This window comes from Lithobates pipiens, unplaced genomic scaffold, assembly GCF_037356315.1.
Source record: "Lithobates pipiens isolate NorthernLeopardFrog02 unplaced genomic scaffold, aLitPip1_a1.2 Scaffold_16, whole genome shotgun sequence".
NCBI classification, from domain to species: Eukaryota; Metazoa; Chordata; class Amphibia; order Anura; family Ranidae; genus Lithobates; species Lithobates pipiens.
Genome location: NW_027507748.1, coordinates 420,023,059 through 420,042,683, shown reverse-complemented (window position 1 = coordinate 420,042,683; position 19,625 = coordinate 420,023,059). Strand labels below are relative to the sequence as shown.

The window sequence follows — 19,625 nt, the reverse complement described above, 5'->3', positions numbered from 1 at the left end:
AGCAATCCTGCAGTGTAGAAGTGGCACCTTGCTGGGACCTTTCCCTGTATGACTGTCCTCCTGTTGAGGTATCAGAGTCTGACAATCAAAATTGGAACCACTTAAGGGTGTCCTGGCCCTAGCCCTCTTTCCCTTGCAAAATATAAAAAGGACTATTAAAGAAATAAAACCTCTTATAGCCAACAAGTGTCTGGCACCCAATGACTTTTATCACCTTAGCACCCACTATGCCTCACAACCCACCACATATTGAAGGATGTCAGTTATCTTTGGCCTTGAAGGTTCTCAGACTGGAACAGGTAAGAGATTCTGCTATATATACCCTGTTTCCCCTAAAATAAGACCTAGCGTGATTGTCGGTGTTGGCTGCAATATAAGCCCTACCACCCAAATAAGCCCTACTCTGTTTCCTCAAAAATAAGCCCTACCCTGAAAAGAAGACCTACAAGGACTTTAACTAGGGCTTATTTGGGGGGTAGGGCTTTTATTGCAGCTATTACCGACAATCACACTAGGTCTTATTTTAGGGGAAACAGGGTAGATTGTTGCATTTATTTCACAATGATGTATTATTAGCCCAAATATGGTTTTGTTAGTACACCATCTTTATGCCTTTAACCAAAATATTTAAAATATATTCTTTTTCAGTTAGATTAGTTTATTGTGTATGTATTTTTTTAAATGTCATATTCAGCAAGTAAGTGTAATGGTAGTCTGCCATTTGGTTTTGGCTGTATATCCATATCTGGTTTTATAAAAAAAAAGCTTGTGCTTATTGTACATAGTAGCACAATAGCTTAGAGTACAATTTGAACATTTAAGTAAATGAATCAGATGACTGACTCATCTCTCTCTCTGTCCCTTCTCTACTATGGCGTCTTCAAAAGTTTTAATCAAAGAAGCATGCAATCTAAGAATTTCCGCTGCTTTCTCTCTTTATAAAATAATAATATACTGTATATGTAGTAATATTAATCAATTATATATATAGAAATAGTAAAGCAAACCAGCCGTAAATCATCAGTGTAAAAAAATGAATTAATAAAAATGACTAAAACTAATAATGATAACAAATGCTGATTTTCAAATCTTAAGGAGTCTGAGGAGGGTAACAAACACGAATCAACCCAAATACACCAAAAACATGTCTGTACACTCACATAGAACAATATAGGAGAAAATATAGGTCCATATTTTTAGGAAGATAATTGGCACACTACCTATCCATATGAATCCCTAAGTTGCTCTCCATTTGTTTTTCAAAAATAATACTTAACTTGGCTAACACTGGGAACATCAAGTCTGTACTTTATGACTGTTAATACTGCAGATCCCTGTGATACATGGTTAGCAGTGTGTTTTATGTCAACTCCTAATGTGCCTACCTGTGAGCAGTCAGAAAGGACCAAACTTGGTTTTATCTTAAGGTGAACTCCCCATGTAATATCACTTGAAACAAAGCATGGTAGTTTGCTGAGACCACAGTTTTTTTCTTTCACTGGCTGTAATGCCCAGGATCAACTATGGAACATATCTTATTCACCCATCTCCTCCTAATGTAACACCCAATCTAAAATTCATCTGAAAATGCTACCATCTTCTTGCCAATAGCAGATCCTAGGTACAAAAATGATATAGCATACATGAAAAAATAGGTGCTCTGAAATCTCAACAGAAGTCCCTTTTAAAGTGCCCTTTAAATTGTTATCATTTCTAATTTCAACTGTAGACCATACTGTTCAACTGTAGACCATACTGTTCAACTGTAGACCATACTCTGTGAAAACCAAGATCTAGGCAACTATACTGAAGTATACATTTTTTCACATTTAAATCCTGTACTAGAAAAACTAATATCTCAGTTACCAGGTTTTGATTGTGGTATTTTATTTGACTGAGTTGTTTTAAGGGTTGGAGGTGCAGTGGTTTGTGTTTCACTTTGCACTGGAAAATAAATAGAAAAAAAAACAGATGTTTAAATGATTCTATGAAATAAAAAAAATAAAAAAGAACAAAAAATGTCCATTATGTGATTGTTCAGTAGAGGAATAAAAAGCAAGGAATGCAGAATGGAAAAAAAGGCTAGAGGAAGCATGCCTTTTTTTAAATATAAAATAAAGAAAACTTTTCATGCTCTAAGGCACAGATTTGCATCAGAGGAGAAGACTGCAATATTGCATAGCAACACATGATCAAGAGGATACTATTTCTTACAGCAAATTATACAGCATCGGGCTTATTCAGTAAAGTATATGGGTGCAAAGAGTTATGATAATGCTCATCATACAATAATCCATAAGAACCAATCAGCTATCATTATTATTAAAAATTATTTACGTAGTGCATATAATGCTATACAAATAGGTGAAGAAGAGCGTATACAAATCTAGCGGACAGTAGATGTGAAAGTATTGTTGAATGTGTTACTGAAATAACCAAATAATATCTAAGAGAGGATTTTACAGTATGTTTATCTTGAAGAATTGTGTTTTTTTAACTTTTTTATTTGAAAATATTGTGCATGGTACATGTGTATGTGATGACAAAATATTATGTTTCAGAACATCATATCTGAATGTGTACAAGGTAAAAGAAAACATAGCAGTAACTTATTATTTTAATATCGTTATGTAATGAACACAATAAAGTTATCATAACATACAACATGACATCTGTTCTTCATTGTTGTACATTCATGGAAAGTTCACGGGAGGTGCCCATCAATATTAAGAACTGTGTAGAACACAGAACCAATTTATGTGTAGAGACTACACATGGGTAGCATCGAAATCAGGAGGGTAAGGAAAGGGCATTGGGGATGAGTGGGGGCAAGTAGGGGGAATGGGTAGGGGAGTTTATCCATCCCCTAAGGGAAGGATATCTGTCCCCTAACACCACGTTTTTAGTTTCAGATACAGCCTCTAACAGGTGGTTTTTAAGCAGCATGTATAAGGGTGAGAAAGTGGTGGCAGGAATCGGGTTCTGCTGCAAGGTATGCCATGTTGTAAAAATCTGGCAGTGTTTTTATAGGTCTTTTGTAGGCTGTATTATTGGTTATTGTCCATTCAATGCAATTAAGCATCTGGCTGAAGTCAAAATGTGATTCATTAATTTAATGGAATAGTTAGGCTCAGAAGGATGTTAACTGGTTCAAAATAGATAGATAGGGCCAGTAATGTTTCAAGAAAGGATTTGCTTTTAAGTCAGAAAGAATATCATTACCATTATAAATAGATATGGTATAGGCTAAAGGGAAACCAACAGAAATTGGATGGAATTGTTGGGTTAACCATTGGAGATATTTTGGAGTGTTATACCACTGAAGGATTATATTGATTCTCTTTGTATATAATGCATATAGAGGTTTTATTGGTGCTACTCCATATCTCCTCCCAGTCATCATGTTCTGGAGTGTAACCCAGGGAGTCTTTCCATTTGAGAATATATATGTATTTATATTTAGGAAATAGGTTAGTGGATATAGTGTTAAAGTATCTATAAATGCCCTTCAAGCAAAGTTCCTCAAAAGAAGGCAACCTAGAAAAAATTCGATTTTTAAAAATAGTGAGCATAATCATTGACTAGAAAATAGATGAATAAAGACTATGATAGTAAGTTGCGAGTGGATTGTAGGCTCTGGAAAGAGAGGAAGGTCCTATTTCCTTTGTGAATTATGTCTTGAAACCGAAAATACAAAATTGTACAGCCAGGTTTATGTTGGCACACAAATAAATGAGAGTGTGTCTGTAGAAGACAGAAGGAATTTTTTTTTTCAGTTTAACCATATATCTTTGGTATGGACCAGGACAGAACTGAAGATTCCTTCAAGTTGGTAGTGGCTGACCACAGCAGAAAGTTCAAATAAATAAGCATGGTCCAAAATTTCCAGCCACCTGTTAAGAGGATAAAAACTTACCAAGAGGTTTAGTAGCATTGACTGGCTTCTAGATAGTATTTAGTGATGTCAAGAAAACCAAGACCTCTCTGGTATTGAGAGGAGAGGAGAACCTGTTTAGCCACTCCATGCCTGTTATCACTGCAAGTGAAGATTAGCATAGCCTATTTTAATGCTTTAGGATCTTTGAGGAGGATCTTATCTGGCCAAGTTTTATCGTGGTAGACTAATTTGGGTTAAACCATAATTTTTATGGAGATTATTTTATTTATCCATATAGTTTTACAATTTTGTAAGTAGTGTTTAGGGTTCTCTGAATAGCAGCAAGAACTGAGTGTGATTTCGTTTAGATACTTGGGAGGTGAATTAAAGGCTAGAGGGCTAGAGGACTGCTAAACAGTGCCTGTAGGGGTAAAAAGCTCAAAGTGTAATGCAGCATAGGTATAAGTTCCTAATAAGTGAGAAGGAAGTTGGAGTTAGGAAGAACTATTCAGAAATGATTGATTATTGCAATTATGACAGCACAATTAGCACAAGCTGAAACACTAATATATTAACTCTAAAAATCATAATGAAATGTAAATACTGGGGGGTGATTTTTGGGTATGAGGTTATTTTTAGTAGGGAAGCAGGCTAAGATGATGGAAATGTGAAAATAACATATGCATAGATGGACAAGACAATTTTTTTTTCAAACAGTGCCATCGGATACACTCACAGACAGAGGATGAAAGGAAGAGATCATGTTGAACTATGAGATATATATACTGTATCTGTTCAGAAAGCTAGAAGGGCATTAGGTAAGGACGCAAGCATCTGGGGCAGCAATATTTGGTCAACAGCATCAAAGGCTGGAGATAGAAGAGTTTATTTACTAAAGGCAAATAGGCTATTACCTTTGCAAGGGAAGTTGATTTTGAAAGGGAATATTCCCAAAGGCTTTGTCAATATGGTTACATTTCATGTTGCAAAATACCCAAGTGTTGTAAACAAACTAAAAAACAGCATTTTGCTTGCACATGATTGGATGATGGAAATCAACAGAGCTTTTTCTCATTCAATAACTACAACTCCAATTGCAAAGTGAACCATAGTATATTTTGCCATCAGAAGACCATTTGCAATTTTATTGAGCAAAGGGTGTTAGTGGAATGAGTAGGACAGACAGTATTAGTAGAAACAGCTTGTCAAATCTAAGTTGATGTATTGTTTATTAAGTAAAACAACAAAAAACAATATACACTTACAAAATGGCTATCAGGAGTATGCACAGGAATCACAGCACACGGCAAAGCACAATCCAAATGCAGGGATTTAGATGACAAACAAGTGGATAACTGTAAGACATGAACGTGCACAGGGACGCCGAAGCGTAAGCTGTAAGGAGAGTGGTATGTGTATTCTCAAAAGCAAGGTGAAAGGAAGAGATAGCGGTGCAGCAGTGAGCAATGCGTTTCAGGGGCCCTTCCTCATTTTCCAAGTTGTGTGATTACTTTTATTTAACTCATTTTTTTCTTTACTGGAGTTTACAAAATAAGTCTCCAGTTGACCTTCTGAGTTCAGATACTTTACTCGCCAGTTCTGATACATCCAACATATGAGGCAGTAATTGTAATTTTAAGGCTGGCTCCTCACCTTTCATAGTGGTAAACATGATAAACATTCATTACCAAAATGCACAGTTTAAAACATACTTTACCACAATTCACAGTAATTCTATACAATAATTCTTATTCTAAACAGCACTCCAATACACATATACATTAGAGCCAAATACATCTGTGCTGCAGCGCAAAATGTGCATGTGAAGGTTCTGTACCTTGTGGAGAGCTGCGTTGCAAAACATAATGCAGGTACATTTTTCCTATTAAAGATGAGTCTATTTAAACTGAATTAGCTACCTTAACATAATAGGCATCAACAAATTTGTGTATTGATGTACATGCATCAATGCATGCAATGTACGTGCTGGGAATTCATGACTGGCAGCATTAAGTATAACTCCCAACAATGATCAAGATGCTGTTCCTAAGGTCACCATGTTTATATAATCAGCTCACCCCCCACTGCCTACCACCTATGTCACTACATTTACAGACAGGTTAGCTGTGCACACCCTTTAAGCTTATTGTACACTGGGCACAGAGGGCCTCCTACATAGTTTAAGGGCTCACAAACCTGTAGCATAACACAACAGCACAAGCTTGGTAAAAAGAAAATGATTTAAGATGTTAGTTTTTAATATAAAATAACTTGTCAGATGATATACAGGAAATAAGAGCTGAAGGTAAAGGTTAGAGAAGTAATAAAAAGCTGCTTTGGGTTTATGAGACCATGTGGCTATGAAAGGGTATTGCTTGGCAGACGAGAGAGGATTCCTAATCTCCTACAGAGCATTTTTTTGTATCAGGAAAATACACATCAATATTGTTTTTTCTTCAACGCTTTTTGCTTTTTCAATCCTTTATTTATTTTACCATAATAAAATCTATTCTGATTGGCTGTTATGGGTAATGCACCTTGCATAAATTCATTACTGTTTGCATCGTCATGTTGAATAAGCCAGGATGATTAACAAAGTAGGTGATTGTCTTATGCTGGAGCTGTATGTTAAAAAGTACTCTTCATCTGCAAAAGCTTCCATTTGATAGTTGTGTATGCAAAGATAAAGAAATAGCTGTAGAGAATACTGTAGCTACAAGTCCAAGCTAAATAATTTCAAAGCATTCATGCATAGCTGTCTGCACTGTTGGCTTATGATTGCCGAAAAAACAAGCCAATTTAAAAGAGGCCACTTTACCACTTGGAAGTGTTGGATCCGGATATATATGAAGTCTAATCAGGTTTATTGGCATCTTTGCGGTTTGTGCTGGTTTTGGCACTGCACAGAATATAACAGAAACCATGAGTAATAGGGGAAATAGTAAATTGGGAAAGAAATGTTTGTTGTTTTTCCAAAGTGCTTATAAAATTTACCAGCAGTTGTTGGTGGACTTTGAGATGTTTTGTGAGGTTTAGAAGAAACATCTTTGACAGTTTTACCTGGCACCGAAAAATAAAGAGTTTTCTTAAATATTACACTTGATTGCAAAGCCCAGTTACCATGTTAAGTTTCTTTTCATAAACATGTATACATCAGAAAGAAAAGGACGTGTGCTCAGATGTAACTCATATTGCTGGAAAAAGGTAATTGCATGCTAAAATGTTATAACACACATTTTTCAAGTTGAAATGAACCAGAAACTGGTCAAAAAGTTCAGAGTTGAAAACAGTTGCAATAACTTTTGACATTTGGCTAAATGACTCACACATCACTAGGTAGCAGGTGTCCAGATGTCTATTAAACAGGACACAGAAATGCAACACTACTTTTTATGACATCACTCAAAATATTGAAAAATCCTTTTGGATATGTGAGCCATGTCAAGTGTTAAAAGGATGTATTTGGAGCTGTATATCAGCAAGGGCAAGGCCATATAGGTGTTTTGCCACAATTTTCTGTTGTAAAAAAAACCCACTACAGCAGGGGTGTCAAACTGGCAGCCCTCCAGCTATGGCAAAACTACAGTCCAATGAGGCATTCATTGCAAGGCTGACAGTTATAAGCATGACTCCCACAGGCAGAGGCATGATGGGATTTGTATCAGTTTGAGATCCCTGCACTACAGTATAATACTGCAGAGCTACTTCAACTCAATAGATTTGAATGGAGATCATTCAAGCTGTCACAAAATTCCGAAAATGTATAGTGAAAATAGCATTTAATTTCTAATTTACGCCATCATAGAAGCGTAAGATGAGAATAAATTCCAAAAATCCTTGTTTATGTCCATACTTAGATAAAGTGCTAGGAAACAAGTTCTGACATGGTGTGAACATTTTAAAATTTTCTAAATCTGCTCTTAAAGGCCTGATTTAGTAAAGTGTAATGGCAGGTAAAGCGAGGTGATGTAAACCTGGACATGGAATTGTGCTAACATTTGTTAAATTGCTCCAAACATCTACTTAATTAACCACTTGCCGACCAGCTCACGTACATTTACTGCAGCAGGTCGGCTCTCCTGCCCGAACCAATGTACCTGTACCTGTACGTCAGTCCGTACAAAGAGGCTAGTCCCACAAGCTCGATGTCCGCCGGTGACCCGCGTTCACTGTGTACAGGGGCAGAATGGGGAACTGCCTGTAAAGAAGGGGATTCCCCGTTCTGCCTAATGACATACCAGAGATCTTCTGTCCCCAGTGATTGAGAACAGTGATCTCTGTCATATCCAAGTGAGTCCACCCCCCTACAGTTAGAACACACCTAGGGAACACACTTAACCCCTTGATTGCCCCTAGTGTTAACCCCTTCCCTGCAGGGCATTACTGATCAATGTAATAATGTCACAGGTCCCCAAAAAGTGTAATTTGGGGTCAAATTTGTCTGCCGCAATTTCGAAGTCCCACTAAAAGTCGCAAGATCACCGCCATTACCAGCAAAACAAGTTTAAAAAGTCCATAAATCTATTCCGTAGTTTGTAGTCGCAATAACTTTCGAGCAAACTGATCAATATACGCCTATTTTTTTCACCAAAAATATATAGAAGAATACATATTGGCCTAAACTGATGAATACATTTGTTTTTTTTTAGTTTTTTTTGGATATGTATTATAACAGAAAGTAAAAAAAATATTTTTCTTTAAATTGTTGAACTATAGTGCAAAAAATAAAAAACACAGAGGTGATCAAATACCACCAAAAGAAAGCTCTATTTGTGGGCAAATAAAGGCATCAATTGTGTTTAGGTACAGCATCGCATGACTGTGCAATTGTCAGTTAAAATAACACAGTGCCGTATCGCAAAAAATGGCCTGGTCATTAAAGGGGCAAATCCTTCCAGGGCTGAAATGGTTAAAAAAGAAACCCTATTTTTCCAAAATACCCCGCACATGATAAGATGTTTAAAGTGAACAAAGGTCCACAAATTAAAAATTCAGGTGGTGTTTCTATTTACTTTATCGTAATTTACAAAAAACACTTTTTAGATTGTGTACAATAATAAAGAGCTTTAAAAGTGTCCATTTGCAAGAAGTTTATCCACAGTCAGGTTTTAAGCTTTCTCTGCTGACAATCACAACTTCTTTGGACTCCCACTGACTTTTTGATAAAGTAGTTCAGCAGAGAGAACTTGAAGATGTCATTTTTTTAGAGCAATCTACATCTCACAGATTTTTAACCACTTAACCACTGGGTACTTAAACCCCCTTCCTAACCAGATGAATGTTCAACTTTCGATGCTCTCACATTTCAAAAGACAATTACTCAGTCATGCAACATTGTACCCATATGCGATTTTTGTCCTTTTTTTTCACATAAATAGAGCTTTCTTTTAGTGATATTTAATCCCCGCTGTTTTTAAAAAATTTTCATGCTATAAAAGAAAAAAGTTTGCAAATTCTTCTAAAAAATGAATTTTTCTTGGTTTCTGTTATAAAATTTTGCAAATTAGTAATTTTTCTTCATAAACTTTGGCCAAAATGTATACTGCTACATATCTTTGGTAAAAATAAGTACAAATTGGTGTATATTATTTGGTCTTTGTGAAAGTTATAGAGTCCACAAGCTATGGTGCCAATCTCTGAAAATTGATCACACCTGAAGTACTGAAGTCTTGAGACCCTAGCAAGCCAGGAAAGTACAAATACCCCCCAAATGACCCCTTTTTGGAAAGTAGACATTCCAAGGTTTTGAAGTTGTAATTTTTTCTCACAATTCTTTGCAAAATCAAGATTTTTTTTCTTCTTTTTTTGGCACAAAATTGTGATATTAGCAGGTTATTTCTCACACACAGCCTATGCATACCACAAATTACACCCCAAAACACATTCTGCTACTCCTCCTGAGTATGACAATACCACATGTGTGAGACTTTTACACAGCGTGGCCACATACAGAGGCCCAACATTGAGGGAGCACCTTCATGTGTTCTAGGAGCATAAATTACACAAATCATTTCTTGACTACCTCTTGCACTTTTGAAGGCCCTGACGCACCAGGACAATGGATGAGTATTGCTGAGTACGGATGGCTGAGCATGGATGGATGAGTATTGCTGAGTATGGATGGCTGGATAAGCATGACAGAGGGGTGGCTGAGCATGGATGGATGGCTGGATGAGTATGATAGAGGGATGGCTGAGCGTGGATGGCTGGCTGGATTAGTATGACGACAGAGGGATAGCTGAGCATGGATGGAAGGCTAGATAAGTATGACAGAGGGATGGCTGAGCATGGATGGATAGCTGCATGAGTATGACAGAGGGATGGCTGAGCATGGCTGAGCATGGATGGGCACTACAGATCCAGCCCACAATGCTGCTGCACCCGATCTCTCCCCTCTACGCTCACACTGTACCTGTACCTATCAGTACAGAGAGTGGAGAGAGGAACCAGACACAAAGCCAGTTTGTTTACAAGTGATCGCTCCGTCATCTGTCAGCGGCCATTTACCATGATTTCACGATGGTCATGATGGTCACGGATACTCCCATGTGCGTGCCCCAGGGGGCATGCGGGATCGTGATTCTGGGAGGATGTCAATGTATGCCCTCACAGAGTTATCAAGCTGCAATGCAGCCATCATTCGGCTTTGCCGCAATTGTTAAGTGGTTAAAATATGTATCGGACTTCCAAATACCGAGAAGAAGAAATCCTAGGCATCTTAATCTGAGTCTTTGTTTGGGCAAATTAACTCACTGGTATAATTTCACGAATATATCTTGGAGAATTTAAAATTACGGCACTTGCTTTAGCTTGAGACACCACTGTCACAGTTTTCATTTAAAGTTCCTAGTATTTACTGGAATGTTGCACAGACTAATAATACTGTTTCTACATGCTTGTTGTTAACCACTCCCATACCGCGCAAATTCCAGCACTCCTCTCCTACATGTAAAAATCATAATTTTTTTGCTTGAAAATTACTCAGAACCCCCAACCATTTTATATATATATATATATATATATATATATATATATATATATATATATATTAGCAGACACCCTAGGGAATAAAATGGTGGTCATTGCAACTTTTTATGTCACATAGTATTTGCGCAGTAATTTCTTCAAATGCGATTTTTTTGGGAAAAAACATTTTCATTAATAAAATAAAAGTAAAATTAGCCCAATTTTTTGGTATAATATGACAGATGATGTTATGCTGAGTAAATAGATACCTCGCATGTCACGCTTTAAAATTGTGCACACTCGTAGTATGGTGCCAAACTTCAGAAATTAAAAATCTCCAAAGTTGAAGCTTTAAATTTTTATAGGTTACATGTTTAGAGTTACACAGGAGGTCTAGTGCTAGAATTATTGCTCTCATTCTAACATTCGTGGTGATACCTCACATGTAGGGTTTGAATCAAGCTCGCGGGGACCGGGCACTTTCTTTTTTTATTGTTTATTTTATTTTTGATTTTTTTTTTTATTCTTTCCTTTAAAAAAAAAAAAAAGATCAATCATTGTAATGGGAATAGTGCATGACAGGTCCTCTTTATGGAGAGATGTGGGGTCTATGAGACCCCACATCTCTCCTCCAGGCTGAAAGCATCAGATCAAAACAAAAAAAAAAGAACGATCTGAGTAAATGTCTTTACTTCAGGCAGCCCGGACGTGACATGATAACGTTGCACCCGGGCCTCTGAGAGTGATAGAGATTAGCGGGGACCATCTGTCCCTCGGTTTTCTCTATGGCTTCCTTCCAACGCTGGCATATTACTTCACCGTGTCCCCAATTGCATGGGAGAGCTGGGAAACACCGGAGGGCGGCGGGTGGGGGGACGTCCCCTCCCTTCACCGGTAAGAATGATCAAGTGGCTGAATAGCTGCTATGATCATTCTTGTGGTGTAGGGAATCACCAGTGGAAAAAAAAACTATATCTGGATGATGCCTGTAGCTGCAGGCATCATTCAGATATCACCACTGAAAGCTGATGACGTTATAAGACATTCAGCGGTATGGAAGTGGTTAAAAATACATACAAGTTTTATTAATTTTGCAAGTCCATACACTCAGTTTTAAATTAACAAAAAGATTCTCCCACAAATTTCTGGCAAAAAAACTGCTTTAATACATTAATGCTTTATAGTCATGGCCAGAAAGCATACCACTCTACAATCTAAAACAAGATTATTAATACAAAAACATCTGAATCTGGATAAATGACATTGTGATATAATGTGGTTGGCTAGAGCTTGCATAATATGCTCTGGTTATAGGAACACCAGTGAAAATGTATGAAGTTTAGGATGTTTAAAAAATCTGTCTAATCATACATACAACATTTGGCAATAAAGCATATATTGATATGCTCCAGGTGTAGCAGATTGCCATCCAAGAACCAACTTTAGTGCAAAAAATATGAGAGCATAGTTAGGTAAATACAAGCAAGTGGTTTTAGAGGTTATTCATTTAGTTAACTATAAGAAGTCATTTGTACCTCTTAACCACTTCCAATTGACACTGACAAATGTGCTGTAGTGAAACAAAATAGTTCAAAGGGAAAAAAATAATAACATTGCTTATTCCTCAGCATGCATGGAAAAGTTCCGCAAGCAAATGTTATCTTTACACAGTGGGATCATAAATGTCAGATCCTAAAATGTCAGAAGGGAAAAGATGAGATGTTTTATGATCTGTGTAGAACAAAACAGCATTGTTAGCATTGTGTTTGTGGAATACATTTCATTCCAATAAAGGCATGCTAATTAAAAAATAAAAATAAAATCTGTGCTGAAAATGTAAAAAAAATGTATGTTTTATTACCAGTTTGTGGGGTTGGGCCCACAGTTGAGTGGTCCATTTTGTGGGGAATTTTTTGAGTTTTGGCTGGAACTGCAAATAAAAAAGTGAGAGCTCAAACTATACTCATCAGATTGTTTTAAGATTAAGTCAAGGTAATTCCAAATCTGAGTAACAAAGTTATGCAATACTGATTCAACATCATCCTTGGTGACTTTACAACCTGGCAGAGGAAGATAAGAAAACATTTTCTCTGCAAAACAATAAGAGGAGTGTAGATCGATTTTAAACAAAAAATTTCCTAAAAAGCAAAAAAACCTAAAAGCATAAATGTTAATCCACAAGAATAAAAAAAATATAAAGTGTTATTAAATAGGGTTATTTACACACACTGGTGGTTGTTTCTTCATGTAATGTAGTTGTGTTTCCTTAACTGAATGAAATAGAAGTATTTGTTAATAGAAATTTCTACATGTCTCTAGGAAAGATGCTGGTCCTGGTCTGGAACAAAACTTAGGATATAATGTATACCATGCAACAAATGAGAAATATATAAATGTTTTAAAATAACAAAGTAACATTATGAATTTAGCTGGCATGTTTTCTGAAGTGAAGGAATTATTCACAATGAATCTGGCTAAATGGCATATGTCACAATGTATTTTATTAATTTTTTTATGTTACCATCTTTCTAAATCAAACATAAGTATTGTAATAATGATCATGTCCCAAAAAACTGCTGACTGTCAGAAAGTTTACCTTTTGTTTTCTGCAGTGCAGAAATCCTTAACTTTTGGATATTATACATTGTAGGGAAAGGCTGTTGACACCTGCTGTAGACTTTATCATCACACACTGACAGCTAAATTCTTACTATGCCTATTCCTGACCTTTACTAGTCACTAGTTATTAGTTGATTAGTACTGGGTGATACTATTTATATGTCCAACTAATACTTGCACTGCTATGAGAGTTCACGTATTCTCATATCTCAAAAGCAGAAAATGATCTTTTTCTAGGGTTAAAAAACCAATGGAAGCAAGAATAAAATATCAGGCAGGTGCCATATTTCTATATAGAATTCATTGTTATTAGAAATTATTTCCATTAAATGTATGAATAGGGCGCTGGTATATTTGTCAATGTGTATTGGTGGACAGGAAATTCAATTACTTCACTATTCTTACTTATGTTTAAATAAAATCTGTCATAATAAATGTATGGAGCAAACCAGAAAATGTAGAGTAAAATCTGAATTGCATATATGCATATTCTTCCAGGCCAGTGACTCAAAGTAATGAAGGGCCAGCATGACAGTAAGGAAACCAGTATTTTACGTCATGGCTCAATCCTGGACTTTACTTCATCAACATTGTGACATTTTATTTCCTTTATGCTGCTTTTTGACAGTTTAGGAAAATGACACTGTTCCTACAGTGCCTTGCAAAAGTATTCACCCCTCTTGGCATTTTTCGTGTTTTGTTGCCTCACAACCTGGAATTAACATGGATTGTTTGAGGACTTGCATCATTTAATTTACAGAACATGCCCAAAACTTTGAAGATTTTTTTTATTGTTAAGCAAACAACAAATAGGACAAAATAACAGAAAAAGTCAATGTGCATAACTATTCACCCCCTAAAGTCATTACTTTGTAGAGCCACCTTTTGTGGATATCACAACTCCAAGTCACTTTGGATAAGTCTTTATGAGCTTGCCACATCTTAGCACTGGGATTTTTGCCCATTCCTCCTTGCAAAACTACTCCAGCTCCTTCAAGTTGGATGGTTTGTATGTGTGAACAGCAATCTTTAAGTCTGACCACAGATTTTCTACTAGATTGAGGTCTGGGCTTTGACTAGGCCATTCCAACACATTTACATGTTTCCCCTTAAACCACTCAAGTGTTTCTTTAGCAATGTGTTTGGAGTCATTGTCCTGCTGGAAGGTGAACCTCCGTCCTAGTCTCAAATCACACACAGAGTGGTTCAGTTTTTGCTCAAGAATATCCCTGTATTTAACACCATCCATCTTTCCCTTAACTCTGACCAGTTTCCCAGTCCCGACTGCTGAAAAACATCCCCACAGCATGATGCTTCCACCACTATGTTTCACTGTGGGGATGGTGTTCTTTGGGTGATGTGATGTGTTGGGTTTTCTCCAAACATAGCATTTTCTTTAATGGCCAAAAAGTTCAATTTTAGTCTCATCAGACCAGAGCACCTTCCTCCATATATTTTGAGAGTCTCCCACATGCCTTTTCGCAAACTCAGAACATGGTTATGATAGATTTGATGGTGCTCCTAGGAATCATCAACGATTTGGATATTTTTTTATAAACTAACCCTGACTTGTACTTCTCAACAACATTGTCCCTTACTTGTTTGGAGAGTTCCTTTGTCTTCATGGCAGTGTTTGGTTAGTGGTGCCTCTTGCTTAGGTGTTGCAGCCTCTGGGGCCTTTCAAAAAGGTGTGTATATGTAATGACAGATGATGTGATGCTTAGATTGCACACAGGTGGACATTATTTCACAAATTATGTGACTCCTGAAGGTAATTGGTTGCACCAGAGCTTTTTATGGGCTTCATAACAAAGGGGGTGAATACATACGCACATGCCAATTATTAGTTTTTTATTTCTGAAAAATAGTTTTATGTATATATTTTTTCTAATTTTACTTCACCAACTTAGACTATTGTGTTCTGATCCATCACATATAATTCAGATTAAAAAAACACATTGAATTAAAGGCTGTAATGTAACAAAATAGGTAAAAAGCCAAGGGGTGTGAATACTTCTGCAAGGCACTGTATATGACTTAGAAGAACAAGCTGCATAAACTAAACAATGAATGCCTTTACTATACCAGTTGTAGTTTGTGTCTTTTTTGGCAATGGGATTTTAGGTAGTGCAGGAGAAACCCCTTGTTTCTTTGATGCTGTAAAATAATGGCAATTTTAATTAATAAAACTCTTGCTATAAATATGCAGGTCATTTCATCCTTAGTGTCTAATTCTGCTCATCAAGCAAAAAAATGTATTTAGGCATCATGCAAAATCAATTAAATTGTAATATGTAGCAAGATTGAATATTTTTACACGCTAAGCCTACTATATATAAGCAGAAAGGCATTACAAGAAGGTTTCAGCTATGCAATGAATACAAATCATCTTGCTAGCTGTTGGAGAGAATGTATAGACTAGAAGGTATGCACAGCCAATACTGCAAGCAAAAAATTTGCAGCCATAGCAGATACCCTATTTGCTTCTATAGTGTAGCAAGCTATACAGAAACATTTTACCCATAGTAGATTGTGTCCTTTGGGAAGTAGTGGGAGTATTAGTTGAAAAAGATGTGGTTGTAGTCCGATACGCTAAGATTAAAAAACAATATATACTTTGTACATTAATATTTACTCTGGTTATGCAGGACAATTCATTGTCATTCCTTTGGACATAACCAATAGTTCGATTCCCCAGAATCAAGCGTTCCCCAGAATCAAAAGCTTTAAAATCTAAAACTTTTATTTTTTTTCCACTTATTGAGAAGGCTGATTATAGAGCAAGCATAAACCCTTCTGCTTATAGTCCAAAGATATCAGATTTGTTTATTTGCTATGCATTTGCTACTATTGAAGCCAAAATATTTTACCATAGGTTATAATTTTGGTTTGTTTTATGTGCATTGGGCAAAACTTATATTATGGCAATACTACAGCATTGTTATATCCTTTAGTGAAATATGTCTCAAAAAATAGTCAAAGACCCATGTGTAAGTGAAAAAGCCCGAATCATAAAATGACTTTACCAATTGTGGTATGTGACTTGGCTGTTGATTTGTGCTTCTGAACAACGAAGTGACCATCGGAAGCTGCAAACAAAGGCTCATAATGATTTAATGTTTCCATAAATATTACTATGGCAACAACAGTTTTGTACTATTTCTACCTCACTGAAGAACTAGCTTGCACAGTTAAATAGTAAGTGGTACTTAAACCATTCTATCAGGTTTTGAGTGTACTTGTGGTATTCAAGAGATTTATCAGGCTCGTAAAAAGACTCTGATTTAAACTCCTGGTAAAAGAAAAACAAACCTGAAGAACACCTCCTGTGGTACCCTTGTCAGGGTGTTGCTTTATCCGATCACTTCACTCAGCATCATTGGAGCACCACTGTATCTATATAACTGGGCCTCCATTGTATTTAAATTTTATTGAATATAAAATATACAATTGTAGGGCAGAGATCTGCTTCTTCTGTAGTGGAATGCCTGTTGTGACATTTTTTTCGTCACAGAATAATTAAACAATCTGGTACCCTTCTAGTGGGATTGCAGATGGATGTTGTGCCTAGAGTATTTTTAATATTTTGTTGTAAACATGAACCACAGTGTACAAAGGGAATGTATAGAATCACTATAGAAGTAATCTTTGAGTCTTTAAAATTGGCAATGGAGCCACTAAAAGAAAATCTCAAAATAACTAAATCTGAGCAATAATGCTCCATACTGAAAATAATAGCATCTAAGATGATTGTTTTATGTTACCAATATTAGGTTCTAAATTAAATATATTTGCTGGCTTCAGAGTATATATTACCTAGAGTAGTTTTTTCTGGTTCATATATATGAAGTGCATCTGTTGTAATTATTTCAGACGCTGGCAGTGTGCTGTCTGAAATAAAATTGAAACAAATAAGAAATGAAGCCTGTTAGAAAAGAGAATTCTGTCAAAGATAGCATAAATTGTATCCATTAAAATGCACATAATGATTTTACCAGCTTCAGATTCTGGTGCCTCAGTGCTAGGGACAGGTTTTGGATGAAATGATAAAATTTCATTTGGAACTGAAAGAAAGAATACAATTTATATTGAGCTTCTAGGCAGTTTAACTGAAGATGGAATTATTTAGTGTGTGAGGAAGAGTTTGCAAGGTTCACTCAGGAACATGAAAATACTAATCCCGTTAAAGAAAACGGACAAGCTTAAAAAATGATGTGGCGATGTTTTCTTAAATTCTTACTATTTATAGCAGGCACTGTAAGGTGCCTGCATGCCACATCTGATCCATGTATAGTAGCCTTCTTCCACCATACCGTGGGTACAAGTACCAACCAGTTTCACATTATGCTGGTTCTGATTGCTACTCTGTAACCACTTTAGGGCTAGACCTTTTCGGACACTTTTTGTTTACATGTATCACATGCATTGTACATGCATTACATGCATCAGTACTTTTTGCTTGAAAATTTGTTAGAACCCCTCACAATTATATATTTTTATAAAGCAGAGGCCCTAGAGAATATATATTGGTGGGTGTTGTGATTTTTTATGTCACGTGGTATTTGCGGTATTTTCTTTTTGCACAAAAACACAATATATTATCCAATTGTCTGGTAAAATGTAAAAGATAATGTTACGCAGAGTATATAGATGCCAAACATGTCACTCTTTAAAATTGTGCACGCCCATGCAAACACTGTAAAACTTATATCCATAAGTGACGCTTTAAAAGCCTTTACAAGTCACCACTTTAGATTTATACAGGAGATGTGGTGCTAGAAAATTCTTCACTCGGTCTGACGTTCTGATGTGTGGGACAATCGTTGTTTACGTGCATGCGGGACTGACGCATGCGCTCGCCTCTGTGTGTGAGCACAGGGGGGGTGGGGTGGTTCAAATTTTTTTCTTTTAACCTCCTTGGCAGTATGATTATGTCAGATTTTTGACGCTCAAAGCGGTACAATGTTTTGCATGGAAATTTGGCGCTTTATATTGTAGGCCTGTAATTCTTAGGAATAAAACACTTAAATCTGTCCAAACAAGAGTCTAGTAGACATCCCGGGTATGATAAAGTTTAAAACACAATCATAAATTATAATATAATAAATAACTATAAATAATTATAACAAATAGTAATATAATAGTAATAAAATGTATTCAATAATGTATTCAAATCAAAAATACTGAAATTTTCTCAGTTGCAGAATTGTCACTGTCGCTACTTTCAGTGTTTGATGATGAATTTCCCCACAAATCACGATCGCTCAATTCTGCAAGTGATTCTAATTTATTATCACTGTTTTCTAAAACTGCTTTTGATGTACAGGGACACTTTTTGGCTGCTACGGACAATCTCCAGTTTCCAGGCAGAAAGAACAGTGCATATAATATAAAACTGCATGCAGGGCACTGGACAAAGTTCTGGGGACAAAAGGGAGGTGAAATAATTTGATACAGTAATGTAATCTGTAAGATTACAGTGTACTGTATGTATTGTGTCTTTTTAACTTTTTGAATTTGACGTTGCGCTCCATCCCCGTGCATCGCGATGCTCGCAGGGAACTGAGCCTGGCACTGTGATAGATCGAGCGGAGGGCGGCTCGCACACACAGCGGGGAGACATCGCCGGATCCTGGGGACAAGGTAAGTAACTTTGCCTGGATCCAGCGATGTGATCCCGAGTGTGGCTTGGGGTTACCACTTTTGGTATGGAAAATTCACTGCCAAGGAGGTTAATTATTTTATTTTTATTTTTTTCTATTTTTACATTACTTTCCCTATTTAAAAATTACATTGTTTATATCTGATTTCCTATACCATAGAGGTAAGTAGAGCCATTTCAGTCTCCTGTGAGGTAGGAGAACCAGAGAAAGCCATGGAATGCGGCAGGAGTGGGCTATGTCCCCTCCCACTGCTTGTAAAAACAATCCATTGACTAACTAGCTGCTAGGATTGCTTTTACAAAAAAGCTGACCTTTGGCTCTAAAAAGACAATACTGGGATGAGGCCTGTAACTGCAGGCATAACCACTTGAGAATCACAATATGGTTTCTTATGGTGAGCATTCATGGAAGAGGAGCTAGGAGTGCCAGCAGGGGACCCCAGAAGAATAGCATCAAAGCTGCTCTGTGCAAAACCATTGCACAGAGCAGCTGAGTAAAAC

General features: G+C 36.6%; 1 protein-coding gene across 11 annotated transcripts in view; it reads right to left on the bottom strand.

The window, feature by feature from the left end:
- ABI3BP (ABI family member 3 binding protein) overlaps positions 1-19,625 on the bottom strand; it is a 465,661-nt gene that overhangs the window by 163,237 nt on the left and 282,799 nt on the right. For all 11 annotated transcript variants that reach the window (XM_077482512.1, XM_077482502.1, XM_077482506.1 and 8 more), the window contains 9 exons: positions 17,458-17,526; positions 17,279-17,353; positions 16,489-16,551; positions 15,983-16,054; positions 15,548-15,619; positions 12,705-12,773; positions 6,872-6,937; positions 6,696-6,776; positions 1,867-1,944 (listed from right to left, as the gene is read on the bottom strand). In XM_077482512.1, coding sequence (XP_077338638.1) covers positions 1,867-1,944; positions 6,696-6,776; positions 6,872-6,937; positions 12,705-12,773; positions 15,548-15,619; positions 15,983-16,054; positions 16,489-16,551; positions 17,279-17,353; positions 17,458-17,526 — 645 coding nt within the window. The remainder of the gene's footprint in view (positions 1-1,866; positions 1,945-6,695; positions 6,777-6,871; positions 6,938-12,704; positions 12,774-15,547; positions 15,620-15,982; positions 16,055-16,488; positions 16,552-17,278; positions 17,354-17,457; positions 17,527-19,625) is intronic.